This window comes from Chionomys nivalis, chromosome 5 (assembly GCF_950005125.1).
Source record: "Chionomys nivalis chromosome 5, mChiNiv1.1, whole genome shotgun sequence".
Classification (NCBI taxonomy): domain Eukaryota; kingdom Metazoa; phylum Chordata; class Mammalia; order Rodentia; family Cricetidae; genus Chionomys; species Chionomys nivalis.
The window spans coordinates 51061839-51077968 of NC_080090.1; the positions used below are offsets into that span (position 1 = coordinate 51061839).

The window sequence follows — 16130 nt, forward strand, 5'->3', positions numbered from 1 at the left end:
ACACAAGTACAAAATACATGAAAATACATGTCTTTTTAGAAAGAATATATATTATACTTTTCGTTGTGAGCCTAGCCTTTAATGGCTAAGCCATCTCTCCAGCCCAAAAACATATATTATTTGTTGTTCCTTTCTTAAGTAAGGGTCTCACTATGTAGTCATGGCTGGCCTGGAACTCACTGGGTAGACTGGGCTGTCCTCAAACTCATAGAGATCTACCTGCCTCTGCCTCTTGCCTCCTCAGTGCTAGAATTAAAGGTGTGCAATGCCATGCCTAGCTTAAAACATTAATTTTTTTATTATTTATTTTCATTTTATGTGTTTGAGTATTTATCTGTATATCTATGCACCATAAACAAGAGGTGCCCATGGATGCCAGAAGTGGGCACTGGATCTCCTGGAACTAGAGTTACAAACAGTTGTTAGCTACCATGCAGATGATGGGACTTGAACCTAGATCCTCAGGAAGAGCAGCCAGTGCTCTTAATTGTTGAGCCATCTCTCCAACCTATAACATGAATTCTATGAAAAAACAGCTAGGCCTTTAATTACAGCACTCAAGAAGCACTCAAGAGGCAGAGGCAGGCAGGTCTCTGTGAGTTCCAGGCCAGCCTGGTCTATAGAGTGAGTTCTGGGACAGTTGGAGCTGTTATATAGAGAAACCTTGTCTTAGAAAACTAAAAAAAAAACCAAACCACCCAAGAATGTGCACATTCTGCCAGGCAGTGGTGGCGCACGCCTTTAATCCCAGCACTCAGGAGGCAGAGACAGGCGGATCTCTGTGAGTTTGAGGCCAGCCTGATCTACAGAGGGAGTTCCGGAACAGTCTCCAAAGCTACAGAGAAACCCTGTCTCAAACTCCCTTCCCCCCAAAAAATATACCCATTCTGTCATTTAACAAATATCACCAAATACTATGTGTCAGAAATGACTAAGTATTCCAGAGACTGGAAAAAGAGACACACCCTAACCAACCAAATACAAACACCATCACTGAAGAGATTTAACTATCTAGAAGGGAACTTTCTGAACTCTGTCCCAAAATGGAAAGCCAGAAACTGGAGAAAACATTTCCAGCATTTACCAAGAAAGCTTACATTCCAACCTGTGTCCCGAGGAGGGTAGCAGCTTCCTTAGGATCAAAGGCAACTTGAGACATTTGCTTATTCATTCCACAATACTTTTAAATGCCTGTAGCATGCCAGGTACTGTGTTTAGAAACAGGGATCTATCTGTAAGCTAACCTGATAAACACACAGGACACACAGGGCTGGGAAGGTTGGGGAAGGGAAAACAGGCTGCTGGGGAATTAAAAGGCCATTCTGCATCTCCTGCCTTGGAACTCAATGTACCATCTGCTTATCAAGTCCCTTACAAAGCAAACTCGGTGTTGCTTAATAAACAGTTTGTTTTATGCCGAAATTCCAAGGGCCAGATAAACACTGTAGAAAACAGACTAAAGGTTATTATAACGGCAAACGGCTAAGTTAATGCTCAGAGGTCAGGAGGTGGGTCTCTGTTGTTGTATCTAGGTACCTCACGTGGGAATTTGCAGATGATTAGCCTTAGAAGAATAAACCTTCTCCTTGCTCTGGCCATAAGAAGTCACTCAACAGGATGGCCTGAAGTAGATCCAAGGGCTTAAAAACTCCTGGAGGCTAAAGCAAGAGGACTTAAAGTTCTAGGTCACTCTGGGCTATACAGCAATACTGTCTCAATGGAGGGGGAAAAAATCTTAGCCCTATTCCTTATTAGCTGTGGGATCCTGAGCAAGTTAATTAACCTCCCTGGGACTCAGTTTTTCCCACTGTAAATTGGGAATGCCCGCCCTTAAAGAGATGTTTATGAGTCTATAGCTTTATGGCATATAAGACATCAGTGAGATCATTTCCATTTTTGAGAGACCCCAGTAGCCCATCAGTTCTCTTTCCTGCTCATTCAGGATACTGAGCCTCTTTTCTTTGGTTCCCAGGCTCATAAAGGATGCGGCACACCACACACAGACCCTCATGAGATCTGGGGTTGACCAGCATGATGCCTGGAACCAGACCGCTGCCATACACCTCCAGGCTGCTAAGGTGAGATGTCTGTCAGCTGTGAGGGGCTTGTTCTGTTTCCCAGGTAGGCCACTGTGCTATGAAAACTCAAGTTCACATCCTTACCCACACCTGCTCCTCAGAGACTGCCTTCATCTTGCATCCAAGGCTGTAGTCCAGAGAATTTTAATTAAAGGACTTAACTCCAAAGCATCTTGCTGGCAGCCTTTAGGAAAATCTAATGAGGCATTGCTACTGGATTTGATTCAGGACATTCAAATAGCTCCTCCCAGAGAGAAAAGCAGCTCAAGTCTCCCCTTAGCCCCACGGGCAATCCTAGGGTGTCTGATCCAATTTACATTCTCTTTTGTGTTTGTGCGTATTTCGCCACCAGTCGATAAATATTTGACCATCTACTCTTCACCAGCACTGGATACTAAACAGCAAAGACATCACCCACAAACAGCTATAATCGGGGAGGCATGAGGATGGGATGGGAAATGGCTGCTGGTTACACTCCCTGCAGAGCCCAAAAGATTCTCCAGAAGAAAGGGGTACACGGGCTAAGATTTCAAGCAGCAGTTGGCTGTCTGAGGGTTGTGGCCGCTTGGGAGAGGTTTCCCAGCAAAGAGCGCAGGTATCATCAAAGCAGGTAGGAAAGGCTAGTTGGCCAGGAGGCCAAAGCAGGAGAACTGAGCTACGGTGAGGCAGACAGAGCAGGAAGAGCAGGAGGAGAGGGGTGAGGCCTGAGGCCTTAGGCCTTCTGGAGCTTGGTAGGATGGCTGGTTCTTCCCTCCCTTGCAGGGAGAGAGTGCCACGCTTGGAAGGAGTAATCAGAGTTTCTAGAAGAATCATGCAAGCTGCAGGGGAAAGAAAGGGCTGGAAGCCAATCAGAAGAAAGCAGAGACAGTATGGTCCGTCCTGAGGGTGACTCTACTATGAGCATGGTGGAGACAGAGTAAAACCGGAGAGATGCAGAGATACAGGGCATAGGTTACAGGACTCAAGGTCACGGGGTGGGAAGCAGTAAGAATGCCTCCTAAGCCGAGGCAGCTGAGACGTCTCGCTTATCAACAACTGGAAGATGGGAAGTGTTCATTCCCATTGTCAAAGTCCAGGCCTGAAAAGGGCTCTCTCAGAACAGGAGTCCTGAAAAGTACCTGCAGAGGCACGCCTAGGTCAGGCTGACAGGCAGACTGAGCACGAGCGCCACCTGGCGACCCAGCATTCAATCACACGCAACCGGGGCTGGCATGGACCCTGCAGACCACCGCTCCTGGGCATCGGGAGTTCCACGTAGTCTTCAACCCGCTGTGCTGAGACCCCTACCAACCACAGGGTCAGCCAGATCACAGGAAAGGAGACACACTTGCCCAGTGTTCATTTGTCTGTCTTTAAACCTTAGTGCTCTGACTTTAAACACACCAGCCAGGACTCCATCAGTTAGCATAAGGGAGGCTAACAGAATCCTTTCGAAGGTGAAGGACTGAAACAGTGGAGCCAAGACACCTTCATTTCCCATGTGCCACGGAGGCACAGATATGTCCGTCCTCAGGAAGTTTCCAGGAAGAGACCTGCCGCTGGCCTCTCACTCCCTGGTAGAACTCACTGGAAGAAAGGACTAGGAGAACTTTGCCATCCTCCCTCCTAAAGGGATTCCTCCTGGCAGCAGCCCCATATTCCAGTCATTTAACAAACAACAGGGGTCCTGACGACCTCCCACAGAGCCAGGCAGCACACTAGTTGTTGGGGTGAGGAGAGAGGGAACCCCAGGGAAGACACTCAAATGGCTAAGGTTAGTAGTGGTCATCTTGCTTACTGATTCCCACTCTTCATTAAGTGGTTAAGAAACACAGAGTCAGGCCTCCTCCACGGCACCACGGCCGAGTGAACAACAGTACTGCTTACAATGCCCGCTAGTATACATTTCACACATACATTCTTCAGTGCACACATGTGCACACACACTGCCTTAACATGGCAGACAGTAAGTAGCTGTTTTCTTGAGAAAAGGGGGAGGAGCTGACACCCTCCGGGTACCCCAGGCTAGCCTTCAATCCTCCTATAGTCTTTCTAATGTCTTTTGTTGTTTTCTGTAGTAAACAACAGTTCTTTTTTTTAAATGTCAAAAGGGAATCAATCACTTAAATGCATTTTTCAAGATTAAGCCATGAATAAGCCCATTCTGGGTACTCTTTGTTGTAGAGTTAGTGATTCTGACATAATCACACACTTGACATCAGTGATGGAACTCTTACAGGTAGCAGGAGTATAGCTGGTTTGATCTTGACCCTGGTGAAATTTCCTAGCATTGCTGCACTTTATATTTATTTGAATTTTCTCAGACTTAATACCATTACAGTTTGTAATATAATTAAGCACCTTCCTGACGAGCTTTGAGAAGAGGAATCTAACAAAATATCAAAACATGGCAATTTATTCCTTCTCAGTTTCCTGTTTTTCATTTATTTCTTTATTCTGTTTTCCACATCATATATCTTGATCCCATTCATTCCCCTTTTTTTGCATCCCCCCTCAATCCCTGTGCACCCCCTAATAAAATGAAATTCAAGAGAAAAAAGGGAAGAAAATAAAATGAGAAAAATAAAAATATGGAAGAAATTAAAAATCTCGTCACAGAAGCTGCAGTGCAGTTGTGACCCAACAAGTCATGATGTATACCCCTTTGTCCATACATCTCTGCCTCTAAGTGTTCATTGCAAAGAGTCATTGGTCTGGTTTGAGGCCCCTGGGTTCACTACCTGTTTGATGCTGGGCCCCCACCAGGATGCTTCCTGGACACCCGTTAGTGCTCTGTGTTGTGGAGACCCTGCAGCTTTGGGTCTGTGGGTCAGATCTTTCATATGCTCCAGCAGATCATAGATGGGGTAGATGTTGGGGCAGGCCAAGTCATAACCCTGGGTCTGAGCCTGGGCAGCTGGAGGATTGGTTCCCCATAAGGGAGCTAGGGACAGCTCTCCTGGCCTTATGGCCACGGGGCCAGCTCTCCTACCTGCCCAGGTGTTTCTTTCTATTTTCTAATGTTCTTAAAGGTATCTCACGTAAATGAGGAATCCAAAGGCCCAGTTTCACAGTCCACCTCGTCCCCAGTACACATACACAGATATGCATATTCACACCACCAAAAAGGTTCCATCAGACAAAAAATAGCCACCAGCCCTCTAGAAGGCACACTTACTCCAAACATCTTGCCAGGCCTCTAGAATGACCCGTGGAGCTGGGAATGAGAGTTGGTGGCCTATGCATCTTTGTGTCTTCATAGGCCCACTGCTACTACATCACCGTAAGGAATTTTAAGGAAGCCATGGAGAAACTAGGCAACGAACCAGAGATTCAGCGGGTGCTCCAACGCCTCTGTGATCTCTATGCGCTACATGGTATTCTGACTACCTCAGGTGACTTTCTTCATGATGGCTTCCTGTCTGGGGCCCAGGTGGACATGGCTAGATCCGCCTTTCTCGGCCTGCTTCCTGTGATCCGGTGAGTGACTGGGACTTGAATTCATGTTAGACCCTGGTGTTCGGGTTGCTTCCCACTCTAAGACCTTGTAAACTTGGGGTCTAGACAGGCTAGTGTCCAGCACAATTATACCAACAGAAAGTACTGAGCTTAATGAAAAAAATCAATAGAGGAATTAGGAGAAAATTAGAATCAAAGTGCTAAAGAATAAATTAGCTACCTCAGTCGAACTCTCCAACATTGGCAAGGATCAGTGTCTAAGAAATGTGAATAAAATCAAGGTTCCTATATATGGGCATGTTTATAATAACAATTTTAATCATAAGCAGTGTTTAATGAGGATTTGTGTGCTAGGAGCTTTTATATGCATCATCTCATTTAATTCATTCAGCATTTGAATTGGATTTTATCTTCCTGTGCTACTGAGCAAGCTTAGGTGTATGAGAGTGAACTTTTGTACCTTTGCGTGATTAGGCAGAGGAGGAGCTGGGAACATTCAGAGCTTCTGGCCACTGGGCATGCTCTCTTCACCTGTGTGGTAAGGTGCCTGGGTAGTTTATTATTATGTGTGTGGTATGCATATCCAGGTCTTTGTTGACTTTTCCTTGAGCAAATTCTCACCAAGTTTCATAAATGTATTTTATTACTCCTTTACATCCTTTAAAGATGCTTTTTTAGTCTCAATAATTTATGTACTGTTTTATAAAGCAATACATGATACTTTTTAAATGTAGAGCTGACCCTGTACAATCTAGAGTCATGAATACTAGTGACATTCATCCTGCCATTTTATACATAAAGTAAATATTGCTTTAAGAACACATCAAAACTAAAGTCTGTCCTGACCAGATACCAGATAACTAGAAGAAACAGGTATTAAAACACTATGAATTATTTACTATGTCATATATATATGCATATTTTTAAGGTAACTTGAGAACGCAATATTTTTTAAACCTTTCTGTGCAAAAAATATGATGCCTTTTATGTGTGGAGGGAAGTGACTTTTCTCCTGGGACCTTCAGTGGTTCTCATTATTAGTAAAAAGATTTTAAATTGGTGCAGGGTTTCATAAGAGGCTAAAAAATTCAATCAAATGCTTTTTGTTGTTGTTTCTAAAATGCAGTATTAACACGCCCCTGTGGCTATATTTCAGCACCTGACAGATAGCTAGTCACCAGTAAATGTTTGTTCAATTAAACCATCAAATATGGGGCCAGAGAGATGGCTTGTGGGTCAAAGTGTTCCCCACCAAACCTGATAATCTGAGTTTGATCCCAAACAGCAGAAGGCTAGTACCAGCTTCTATAAAGGCATCCTCTAACCTCCAAACACAAACCATAGCAACCCCACCAAAATAAACAAGTAATAATACCAACAAAAATGGTCAGATGTACACTGAATACATTTATACCAGGTGTTAAATTTATCTTAATGCAGGATGATCCAGTATGAGACCTCTAAGGGTATAATTAGTACTACAGAGGACAAGTTGCCTGTCTTTCTGAAATGATTAGCATTTTGAAAACACACGGAAAAAACAAAACACTTGGGCCTGGCTGGTGATAATCAGACATAAAAGAGAACCGTAACAACCATAACACCTCATAAGCATGGTACGTGCATGCGTGCGTGCGTGCTTGCGTGTACGCATACGTGCCTTGGCTCCACAGACATAAGCTCCCAACACACACCTCGAAACCACAAACTGACTTATTTACATTGGGTCCTAAGTTTCCTTTCCTACTGCAGGAATTATTTATGAAACAGACCCACGCTCTCATCAGTTCAGCGTCACGGTTCTCTGCCTAGATTAGTCACTATCGCCCTCAGCTTTAAGGGATGACAAATCAGGACAGGACAATTCTGAGAGGCACCAAAACTAGCTCTTAGTGTGCGGCCAATGAACTGCCTGGCTCAGTCGGAGTACCTAAAGTGGTGCTAAAAACCTCCACTAGGGACTTCTGAGTAAAGGTGGCAGATTCAACACACACATTCATTTCTGAAGCCCCACTAAAACACCAGGATAAACATCAACTATATATCTGATATGAGACTGCATCTCATGTAGCACCGGCTTTGAACTTGCTATACAGCCAAGGATAGCCTTGAACCTCTGGTGGTCCAGCCCCTATATTCCCAGTGTTGGGATTACCAGCATTAGCCAACACACCCAGTTTTTATGGAGTGCTCCAGTTTGAACCCAGGATTTTGTTTCACACATGCTGGGCAAGCACTCTACCAACTGAGCTAAGGGCTACACCCTTAGCCCTGAAAACACTCAAAAACTTAAAGGTATCCACCCACAAAGAGGAAGACAGAAGAAACAGGAAAGTCAGAGGACATGTGGTCACAGACTGGCAGACAGGTTCAGCAGAGAACTTGGAAGGACAGTGTGTTTCTGGCAGTGGGGTAAAGGTGAAATGACAGAATGTACTGGATTCCCAGTTTCCTCCTTCCTCTTGACCCAGTTCTGCTAAAAGAGTATATAGCAAGGCAGCAGACTGGAGAGCATTGCGCACAGCCGAGGATGAGACCATCCTACAAAATCACTTTACACGCCCTTCCCAGCACATTTCCCATTGGCTCCTTGAAGGCTGGCAGCCTGTATGTACAAAGATGACAAGACAGTGTCCCTCAAGAGAAGGAGCTAAAGATGCAAACCACTTATAATCCATCCAGCTCACCCCACAGTGACCCCACTAAAAAGTAATCCCAAGCTTCTCCTAGTGTGGCTAGTTAACACCCCACTATCTGCTAAGATCGGACACCCAGGATCACCATGCAAGAAGACCCAAATACACAAGAACAAGACAATGTGAAGGATACAAATAAACCTGCAGGGAAAAAAATCAAACTTAAAAACGGAAAAGAAACATTTTTTAAAAATCACCAATATCTTCAAAGAGCTAAGAAGGCCAAGATACTGCCATCAGCAGTCAGAGGGCAGAGAAAAGGGTCTGACATTTTGAAAATGATGATATAAATGAAACATCAGTGGATGGATTGGAAGATGGAGTTGTGGCGACCTTAGAAAAAGTCAGAGACAAAAGTAAAATAAAATGATTTTTAAAAAGAGGACCAAGCAATAAAAATTTTTAAAATATATTTTAAAGAAAACCCATATTCTCACTGGCCTGAAACTCACAAGCAAGCTAGATAGATTGGCCATTGAGCCCAGCAGTGATCTGCCTGTCCCCACCTGCCCAGTCTAGGATTACAAACGCCCATGCTAAATGGTGGTGCATACCTTTAAACCCAGTACTCAGAAGCAGGTGGATCTCTGTGATTTTTCAACCAATCTGGTCTACAGAAAGAGTTCCAGGACAGCCAGAGCTGTTACACAGTGAAACCCTATCTCAGAAACAAAACAAAACAAAATAATAATAAAAAAAAAAAAAACTCAACATAACACTCAGCACCCCCCCCCCTACACACACACACACACACACACACGCAAACAAATAAATTCTAGGAATCAAACTTAGGTCCTCAAGCAATTTATCAACCGAGCCACCGCCATATATATATTTGAATAAGATAAAGTAGGGGCTGGGAGTACAGCTCTGAGGTAGAGCACTTGCTAAGTGTGCAGGATGCCATTGGTTTAACCTGCGGCCCCAAAATGAATCATTAAAAAGTAAATTAATAAATAGTACCAAGGAGATGAATCTAGAAGCTAATGCAATAATCCAGGAGAGAGATGACCACAGATTGGACCAGAGTGCAACTCTGACTGATGTGGTGGGAAGGAGACAAAATGTGGACATGCTTTGAAAACAGAACATTGTTTGCTGACAATTAGATATGGTACAAGACAGAAAGAAAAAGTCAGGCCATTTATCATAAAGGGGAAATCTATAGGAGGGCCAGGTTTGGATAAGACAGACAAGATCAGGAGTTTGTTTTGGGAATTCAGTGCAGTTAAAAAGCCTGTTAACAATCTAATACAGAAGCCAGCAAGCAGGTGACATAAAGGAGGGATAAATTTGGAAGTCATGTGGCTGATATTTAAAGCCATGAGAAAGATGATGTCATTTAGGAGTGAGTGAATGAAAAGGGTTAGGACCCTCCAAAAACAGTAAGGAGACATAGACAAGAGTTATTTCAGGGAAGTGCTTGAGGTAAGAGCAAAACGAATCCAGTCCTCCAGAAAAAGCAAAAGAACTGGAGATAAACAAACAAAATACTCCCAAATTCAGTGAAAAGAGAAGCCAAGATCTAGGGTGGGCGAGGGAAATGAGGGGAGCCAAATGCCTGTTTGCTTTTAAATTTTTTAAAGTTTTACAAACATGCCTCCATAGATGTAAGTGCACAATGCCTGGGGAGTTAGAGACAGCTGTGAGTCACCCAGTGTTGTCAGCTAAACCACGGTCCTCTAAGAGCAGCAAGTATTATTAAACGCTGAGCCATCTCTCCAGCAACCCCCACCAGCTTGTCTTAAGAGAGATGACAGCAACACCGATGGAATGACCCCAAAGGGTTTCTGACACCGCACAGGAAAGAAAATGTATCCTTCTCCTGTAGGTAAGGGATAGAAGAATCTAGCGGACCAAGGACTGGGTAGACCAGAAGCAGGAGATGGAGCTGACAGCTGTAAAGAAGAGCTGTGCAAAATGCTCAGGGTGGGAGCCTATGGGAAACCCGTATGACTTCCACCTGATCAGTGAAATAAGATGCAAAGTCACTCTGGGAAGGAAGGGGAGATGGGTGCTGTAGACTTGAAGATGGAAGAGACTGAAAAATCACTAGGTGCGTGAGTCGGTGAAGCGAAGCAATGGAGCGCGATTGCTAGGCCATGTGGCTCAGCTGCCTGAACTCCTAGGACAGCAGCGTAGGCTGGTTTTTCCAGCCACATATAGTCACACAGGTGGTGGCAGAAAATCCTTACAAACAAGGAGTGAGCTGGGCTCTACATCAGCATGGCAAAAGAAGAAAAACTGCTGAATGTATTTTCAGGGGGGAGAATATAATGGCCCATGGAATTTCAGCTGACTACAGAGAAAACTGAGACCATCAGAGTCATTAACAGACTTTAAATAAGAAGTACAGCTCATTAGCTCTTGTTAAAACAGGAGGCTTGCTGGGCACTGGTGGTGCAAGCCTTTAATCCCAGCACTCAGGAGGCAGAGGCAGGTGGATCTCTGTGAGTTCGAGGCCAGCGTGATCTACAGAGTGAGTCCCAGGACAGGCTCCAAAGCTACAAAGAGAAAACCTGTCTTGAAAAACCAACCAACCAACCAAACAAACAAACAAACAAAAAAACCCAGAAGGCTCATTAGTTGTCAAAACAGTATTAAAGTCCAACAAGATGACTTGACGGGCAAACATACTTGAAGCCAATACTGACAACGTGAGTTCAATCCCTAGGATGACGATGTGAGCTTGATCCAGGGACCCACAAGTGGAAGAACTCACTTGCATTTTGTCCTCTGACCTCCATAAGGACTGCACAGTTGTAGACCAGCCGGAACTACACAGTGACACAACCAAGGCCAAGCTGATCTACACAGACCTTCAGATCAACCAGACTTGACACAGGACCTTACCTCAAAACAAAACAAAATTTTAAAATACAAAATATAATTAGGTTTATTATCCTAGCCACCTCAAATGTTTTGATGTCACACAGTCATCATAATGTCAACACTGAACATTAACTAACCTTGTCAAAATTACAACCTGGCCAGAAAGCCAAGGGGAAGAAACCTGGGGATGAGGAGACAGAAGCGAAGAGAAAACTGCTCAGTCCAGCCAAGTGTGTGGAACATGCCTGTGATGCCAGCATCAGGAGCCTGGGGGTGGGGCACTGAGAGGAGTGTTGCATGTCAGCCAGGGATGCAAAGAGTTCCAGGCCAGCCTGGACTGCATGGTAAGATTTGTTCCCTTTTACTTGCCCAAAAGGAAATTCTCGGTTTTATTACAGTGAGTATCATCTAAAACCAAAGCATCAAGAAGTTACTAGCATTACAGAAAAAAAAAAAAAAAAAAGGAGGTATCTGTGTAATTATCAGCTAAAAGACCAGCTATGTCTCTAAGGAGAAGACAGGAATGGAGAAGCAAGGTGCAGTCTACTGTAATAAAACACCGAGCAAAGCCAGCTTGGTGAGGAAAGGGTTTATTTGGTTCTCAGGTCATAGTCAACCATTGAAGGAAGCCAAGGCAGTGTCTGGAGGCGGGAACTGAAGCAACCATGGAGGAATGTTGTTTACTGGATTGCTCCAGTTGCTTTTTTATACAACCCAAGACCACCTGCCCAGAGCTGGCACCACCCACAGTGCCTGTGCTCCCCACATCAATCATTAATCAGGAAAATGCTCCAACCTCTCTACCCGTCAATCTGATGGAGGCAATTCCTCAATTGGCGCTCCCTCTTCCCAAGTGGCTCTAGTTTGTGTCAGTTGACAAAAATTAACTGGTACACTAAGAGGTTAGCCTTTTTTTTTTTCATTTATTTTTTTTATCCAGTGTTAGGAATTGTATCCTGAACTTTACACCCAGTAGGCAAGATTTGATTTTTTAAATAACAAGTCTTAAAGAACTTAATGATTCTTTATCCTGTGCATACATAACTGATAAAAAAATAAAACCCAGGGGGCTGGAGAGGTGGCTCAGCAGGTAAGAGCACTGACTGCTCTTCCAGAGAAGCCAGATTCAATCCCCAGCACCCACATGGCAGCTTAGATGTCTTTGACTCTTTTTTCAGGGGACCCGATACCCTCACACATACAGGCAGGCAAAACACAACATAAAATTAAATAAAGTTTTTTTAAAAAAGAATGGTCTAAAAAAATAAAGCCCAAATAATAAAGATGAATTGTTCAAACAGCAGATAATGATGTAACCTATAGTTACTTCCTGTGGATCAATTCAATTCTTAAGGCTAAGGTGAAATGCTCACAATTTGTCTCCTCTCTCAGGAAGGATGCAATCTTGTTAACTGATGCTTTTGACTTCATGGATAATTGTTTAAATTCGGCACTCGGCTGTTATGATGGACATGTCTACGAACGTCTGTTTGAGTGGGCTCAGAAGTCACCAGCCAATAATCAGGTAGTTGAGTGGAACTCATTATAAATTATGTAAAAGGGCAAAGAACAAGCAGTAAATACATCTCCATGTTTTCCCATTTTAATCAGTTCTGCTTAGGTTGAAAATTACTTGGCATAGAGCATCTGTTTAAAACACTTCTAGAGGGCACATAAACCAGGGGTGCAGTTTGGCAGGATCTGAAATCAGCAAAATATACAGTTCAGAATGTAGAAAGGGCATTAAGAGAAAGGCTTGACATACCCAAAAGGCACACACATACAGCAGCAAGCAAAACTAAGATAAATCATAGCAGTGATAAACTATCTTACTTTCAGCCTTTTAGCTCCATCCTATGTAGATCCAGAGGTGATAGGAAATTTGAGGTACTGTCTTAGGTGGGCAGGAAGGGGGATGGTAGCAAGACTGTCCTCAGAGGGAAGACGAGAATTCCAGTTATCCCAGCCTCACTGGGCAAAGTTAAGAACATCAGTCAGTACTGTACTTTGAATTTGGGGAGGCTGTAGTAAAGAGCACATTTGACAAAGACAACCCCAACTAAGGACGCCTCTATCTATAGGCACACACAAGGCGTTTCACAGTGTTGGGTATATTAGACTTTATAAACATGTTTTTCAGATGGTGAAACTTTCTCTTTAGTCCAACTTCAGGAAGGCATCTTTTAACAATGTAGTGACCAGCACTTGGGCTTGCACTCACACTTTACAGGAGTTATTAGACTTGCTCTTGGCAGTATGTATCCTGTCACACATCAGAGTTGAGCTTCCCACGATCATCTAAAGTCATAACCTCCAGAATAGCTGCCAGACAGGTCAGCTCACTTCAGTCAAGAGCCATCCACAAGAAGACCTGGTTTTAGCTCAAGGAAATATAAACAATTTTCCTAGTCACTGCTCCTATGGTTAACCTGCTTCTAATATGTTACTTATCTAATGATCATTTCTCTGTCCTTGCTAATGTTTAAATCCTGGCATAAAAGCAAAGCAGTCCTTCCCAATCCAGCCTGCTTCCATGGTCTCGAGAGAGACCTACGTCCTTTGGTGCTCCATAGAGCTGCCCCACCTCTCCCTGTGCACCTATCGGCAAATGCCGAGACACAGAAAATATTCCACTCCCCCAGATTCCTCAGGGTCACTGAAGACTGTAGTGAGCCATCTTGTCTTTCTTCATTCTTTTTTTTTTTAAATATTTATTTATTTATTTATTTATTATGTATACAGTGTTCTGTCTGTGTGTATGTCTGTAAGCCAGAAAAGGGCACCAGAGCTTATCACAGATGGTTGTGAGCCACCATGTGGTTGCCGGGAATTGAACTCAGGACCTTTGGAAGAGCAGGCAATGCTCTTAACCACTGAGCCATCTCTCCAGCCCGTCTTTCTTCATTCTTAAACACTTTAATCTGGAAACCATAGCAGGTTTGTAGAAACGAGACGTGACTGATTCTGTAAAATGCTAACATACTTCAAACTGTTTTTCTGTCTCTACTTCCTTCTACTTGACCAAGGATAGAGCTTCTTATGACCTACATAACAATACGAAAGCAGTCACGACAGATACTCATCAACCGGCCTTATGTGACCTTGTTAAGTCACAGGTGTGGTTTTTTCATGCAGGGCAGTTTAGGAAAGGGGGTCAAAACAATAGTTGGTTGACCGGTAACATACAGCCACATGATCTTATACTTTAAGCTCCTTTGAAAAGCTTCAACATTTTTAAAGTCTCTTTTTTTGATCTGTAATAGTTCTGAGGTGCAGCAGACATTTTAATAGAAAAAGGCACATTGTGGGTATTTTAAATAAGTTAAAACAGCAGCTATACTGAAACATGCCCTGCGGACACAAAAGTACAAATGAGAATATATGTACACTGTTCTCATGCCAGAAGTAAAGTGCTATGTGCTAGGCTGCACCTCTTAGCTCCACAGGAGTCTCTCCTGTCTGCAGCAGGTTGTGCTGAGATTTCTCCTATCAGGATGACACACTACGCTGGTGTACTCTGTGATGTCTGCTTTGAGCTGACTGATCTAGAAAACTGCCACAGAAGATCCCCCCAACCCCATGAAATCATATCCAAGCGATTCCTTATAAAACAAGGAGGAATAATCGTGAGTTATTTTAGACCAAGAACCCCCTTTTTTAGTGCTTGTTTCAGGGCCTTGTGTGGCCCACACTGGCCTTCAACTCCTACCTCCAAAATGCCAGGATTACATGTGTACATCATCACACCCAGTTCTATTCTCTCAATAACTATATTGTAAAAATATGCCCAAGGAATAGTGAGAAGTGTTAAACATATCTAGTTCATTCATTCAAAGAACAATTACTGTGCAATGGCAGTGAAGAAACAGTGGAGAACAGGGTGTAAACCTATGTTAGGACCTTACAGGCTTTTTTTGCTTAAGATTTATTTATTTATTATGTATACAGTATTCTGCATGTAGGACTGCATGACAAAAGAAGGCACCAGATCTCATTATAGATGGTTATGAGCCACCATGTGGTTGCTGGAAATTAAACTTAGCATCTCTGGAAGAACAGCCAGTGCTCTTAACCTCTAAGCCATCTCTCCAGTTCCAAGAACTTTATACTTTTACCATAAAAGAAATTAAAATAGTATGGAAGACTAGAGTTTAGCTATGAAGTAAAGAACTCAGACACGGCACTAGAGAATGATGGGAAAGCTGATTTGGACACAGAATATGCCTACCTGATTCTACTTTCTGGTTGCTTGCTTTGTGGTTCGTGTTCAAAATTTCAAAGAATCTCAAAAAGTGAAGGATTTCATTTGTATTAAATTCTGAAAAAAAAATAAGCTGTACACTTTTCTCTTAATCAGCCACCTGCATGCAGTTTAAAATCTGCCTAAGAAAGGAGGCTTGTTGGAAATGTGTTTACCATATGTTCACACAAAATGAATTTTAAAAGTAATTTTAAAAATTAAGAATCTTAGGTAATTGAAAGGTAGTAGTGGCACATGCCTGTAATCCCACCACTTGGGAGGCAGAAACAGACAGATTTCTGTAAATTCAAAGCCATCTTACTTTACAAATTACAAAGTGAGTTCCGGGATAGCCAAAGCTGTCCTACAGAGAAACCCTGTCTCAAAAAACAAAACAAAACAGGATCTTAGGTAATGCTACTCTTTTAAAGTGAAGCCATTAATTCTAGAAGTATTCTTCTAATAATGTGATTCCTATAAACACAGAAAAACCCTGCCTATGAGAAATATATCCGACCACTGCTACAAAGCTGGAGACCCAAGCTGTGAAAAGCCAACAGTACTCAGGATCAAGAAGCATCATGGTGGCACAGCATATACAGACCAAGAAATAAAGTCAAAGCAAAGGGTGGAGTGACTAGTTCTTCAAATTGCTTAGTAAGTTGGTACATATATGAAATGTTCATCACTTTATTCTGCTTTTGAGTATGTTTGGAATTTCCTTTTGTCTGTTTATAGCATATATTTGGTTAAATGCTGGAACTTTGCTTTAAGTGTAGCAAAAGCCAATAAACGCATTAGCTACTACTTGTGTGGTGTATTTATCTAGGGTATACTGGGATTGAC

General features: G+C 43.0%; 1 protein-coding gene across 1 annotated transcript in view; it reads left to right on the top strand.

The window, feature by feature from the left end:
• Window positions 1–16080, top strand: part of Acox2 (acyl-CoA oxidase 2) — a 29891-nt gene extending 13811 nt beyond the window's left edge. Inside the window, exons 12-15 of the mRNA XM_057770068.1 lie at window positions 1973–2078; window positions 5320–5537; window positions 12437–12569; window positions 15771–16080. Coding sequence (XP_057626051.1) covers window positions 1973–2078; window positions 5320–5537; window positions 12437–12569; window positions 15771–15833 — 520 coding nt within the window. The 3' untranslated portion in view covers window positions 15834–16080. The remainder of the gene's footprint in view (window positions 1–1972; window positions 2079–5319; window positions 5538–12436; window positions 12570–15770) is intronic.
• Window positions 16081–16130: the final 50 nt, after the last annotated feature.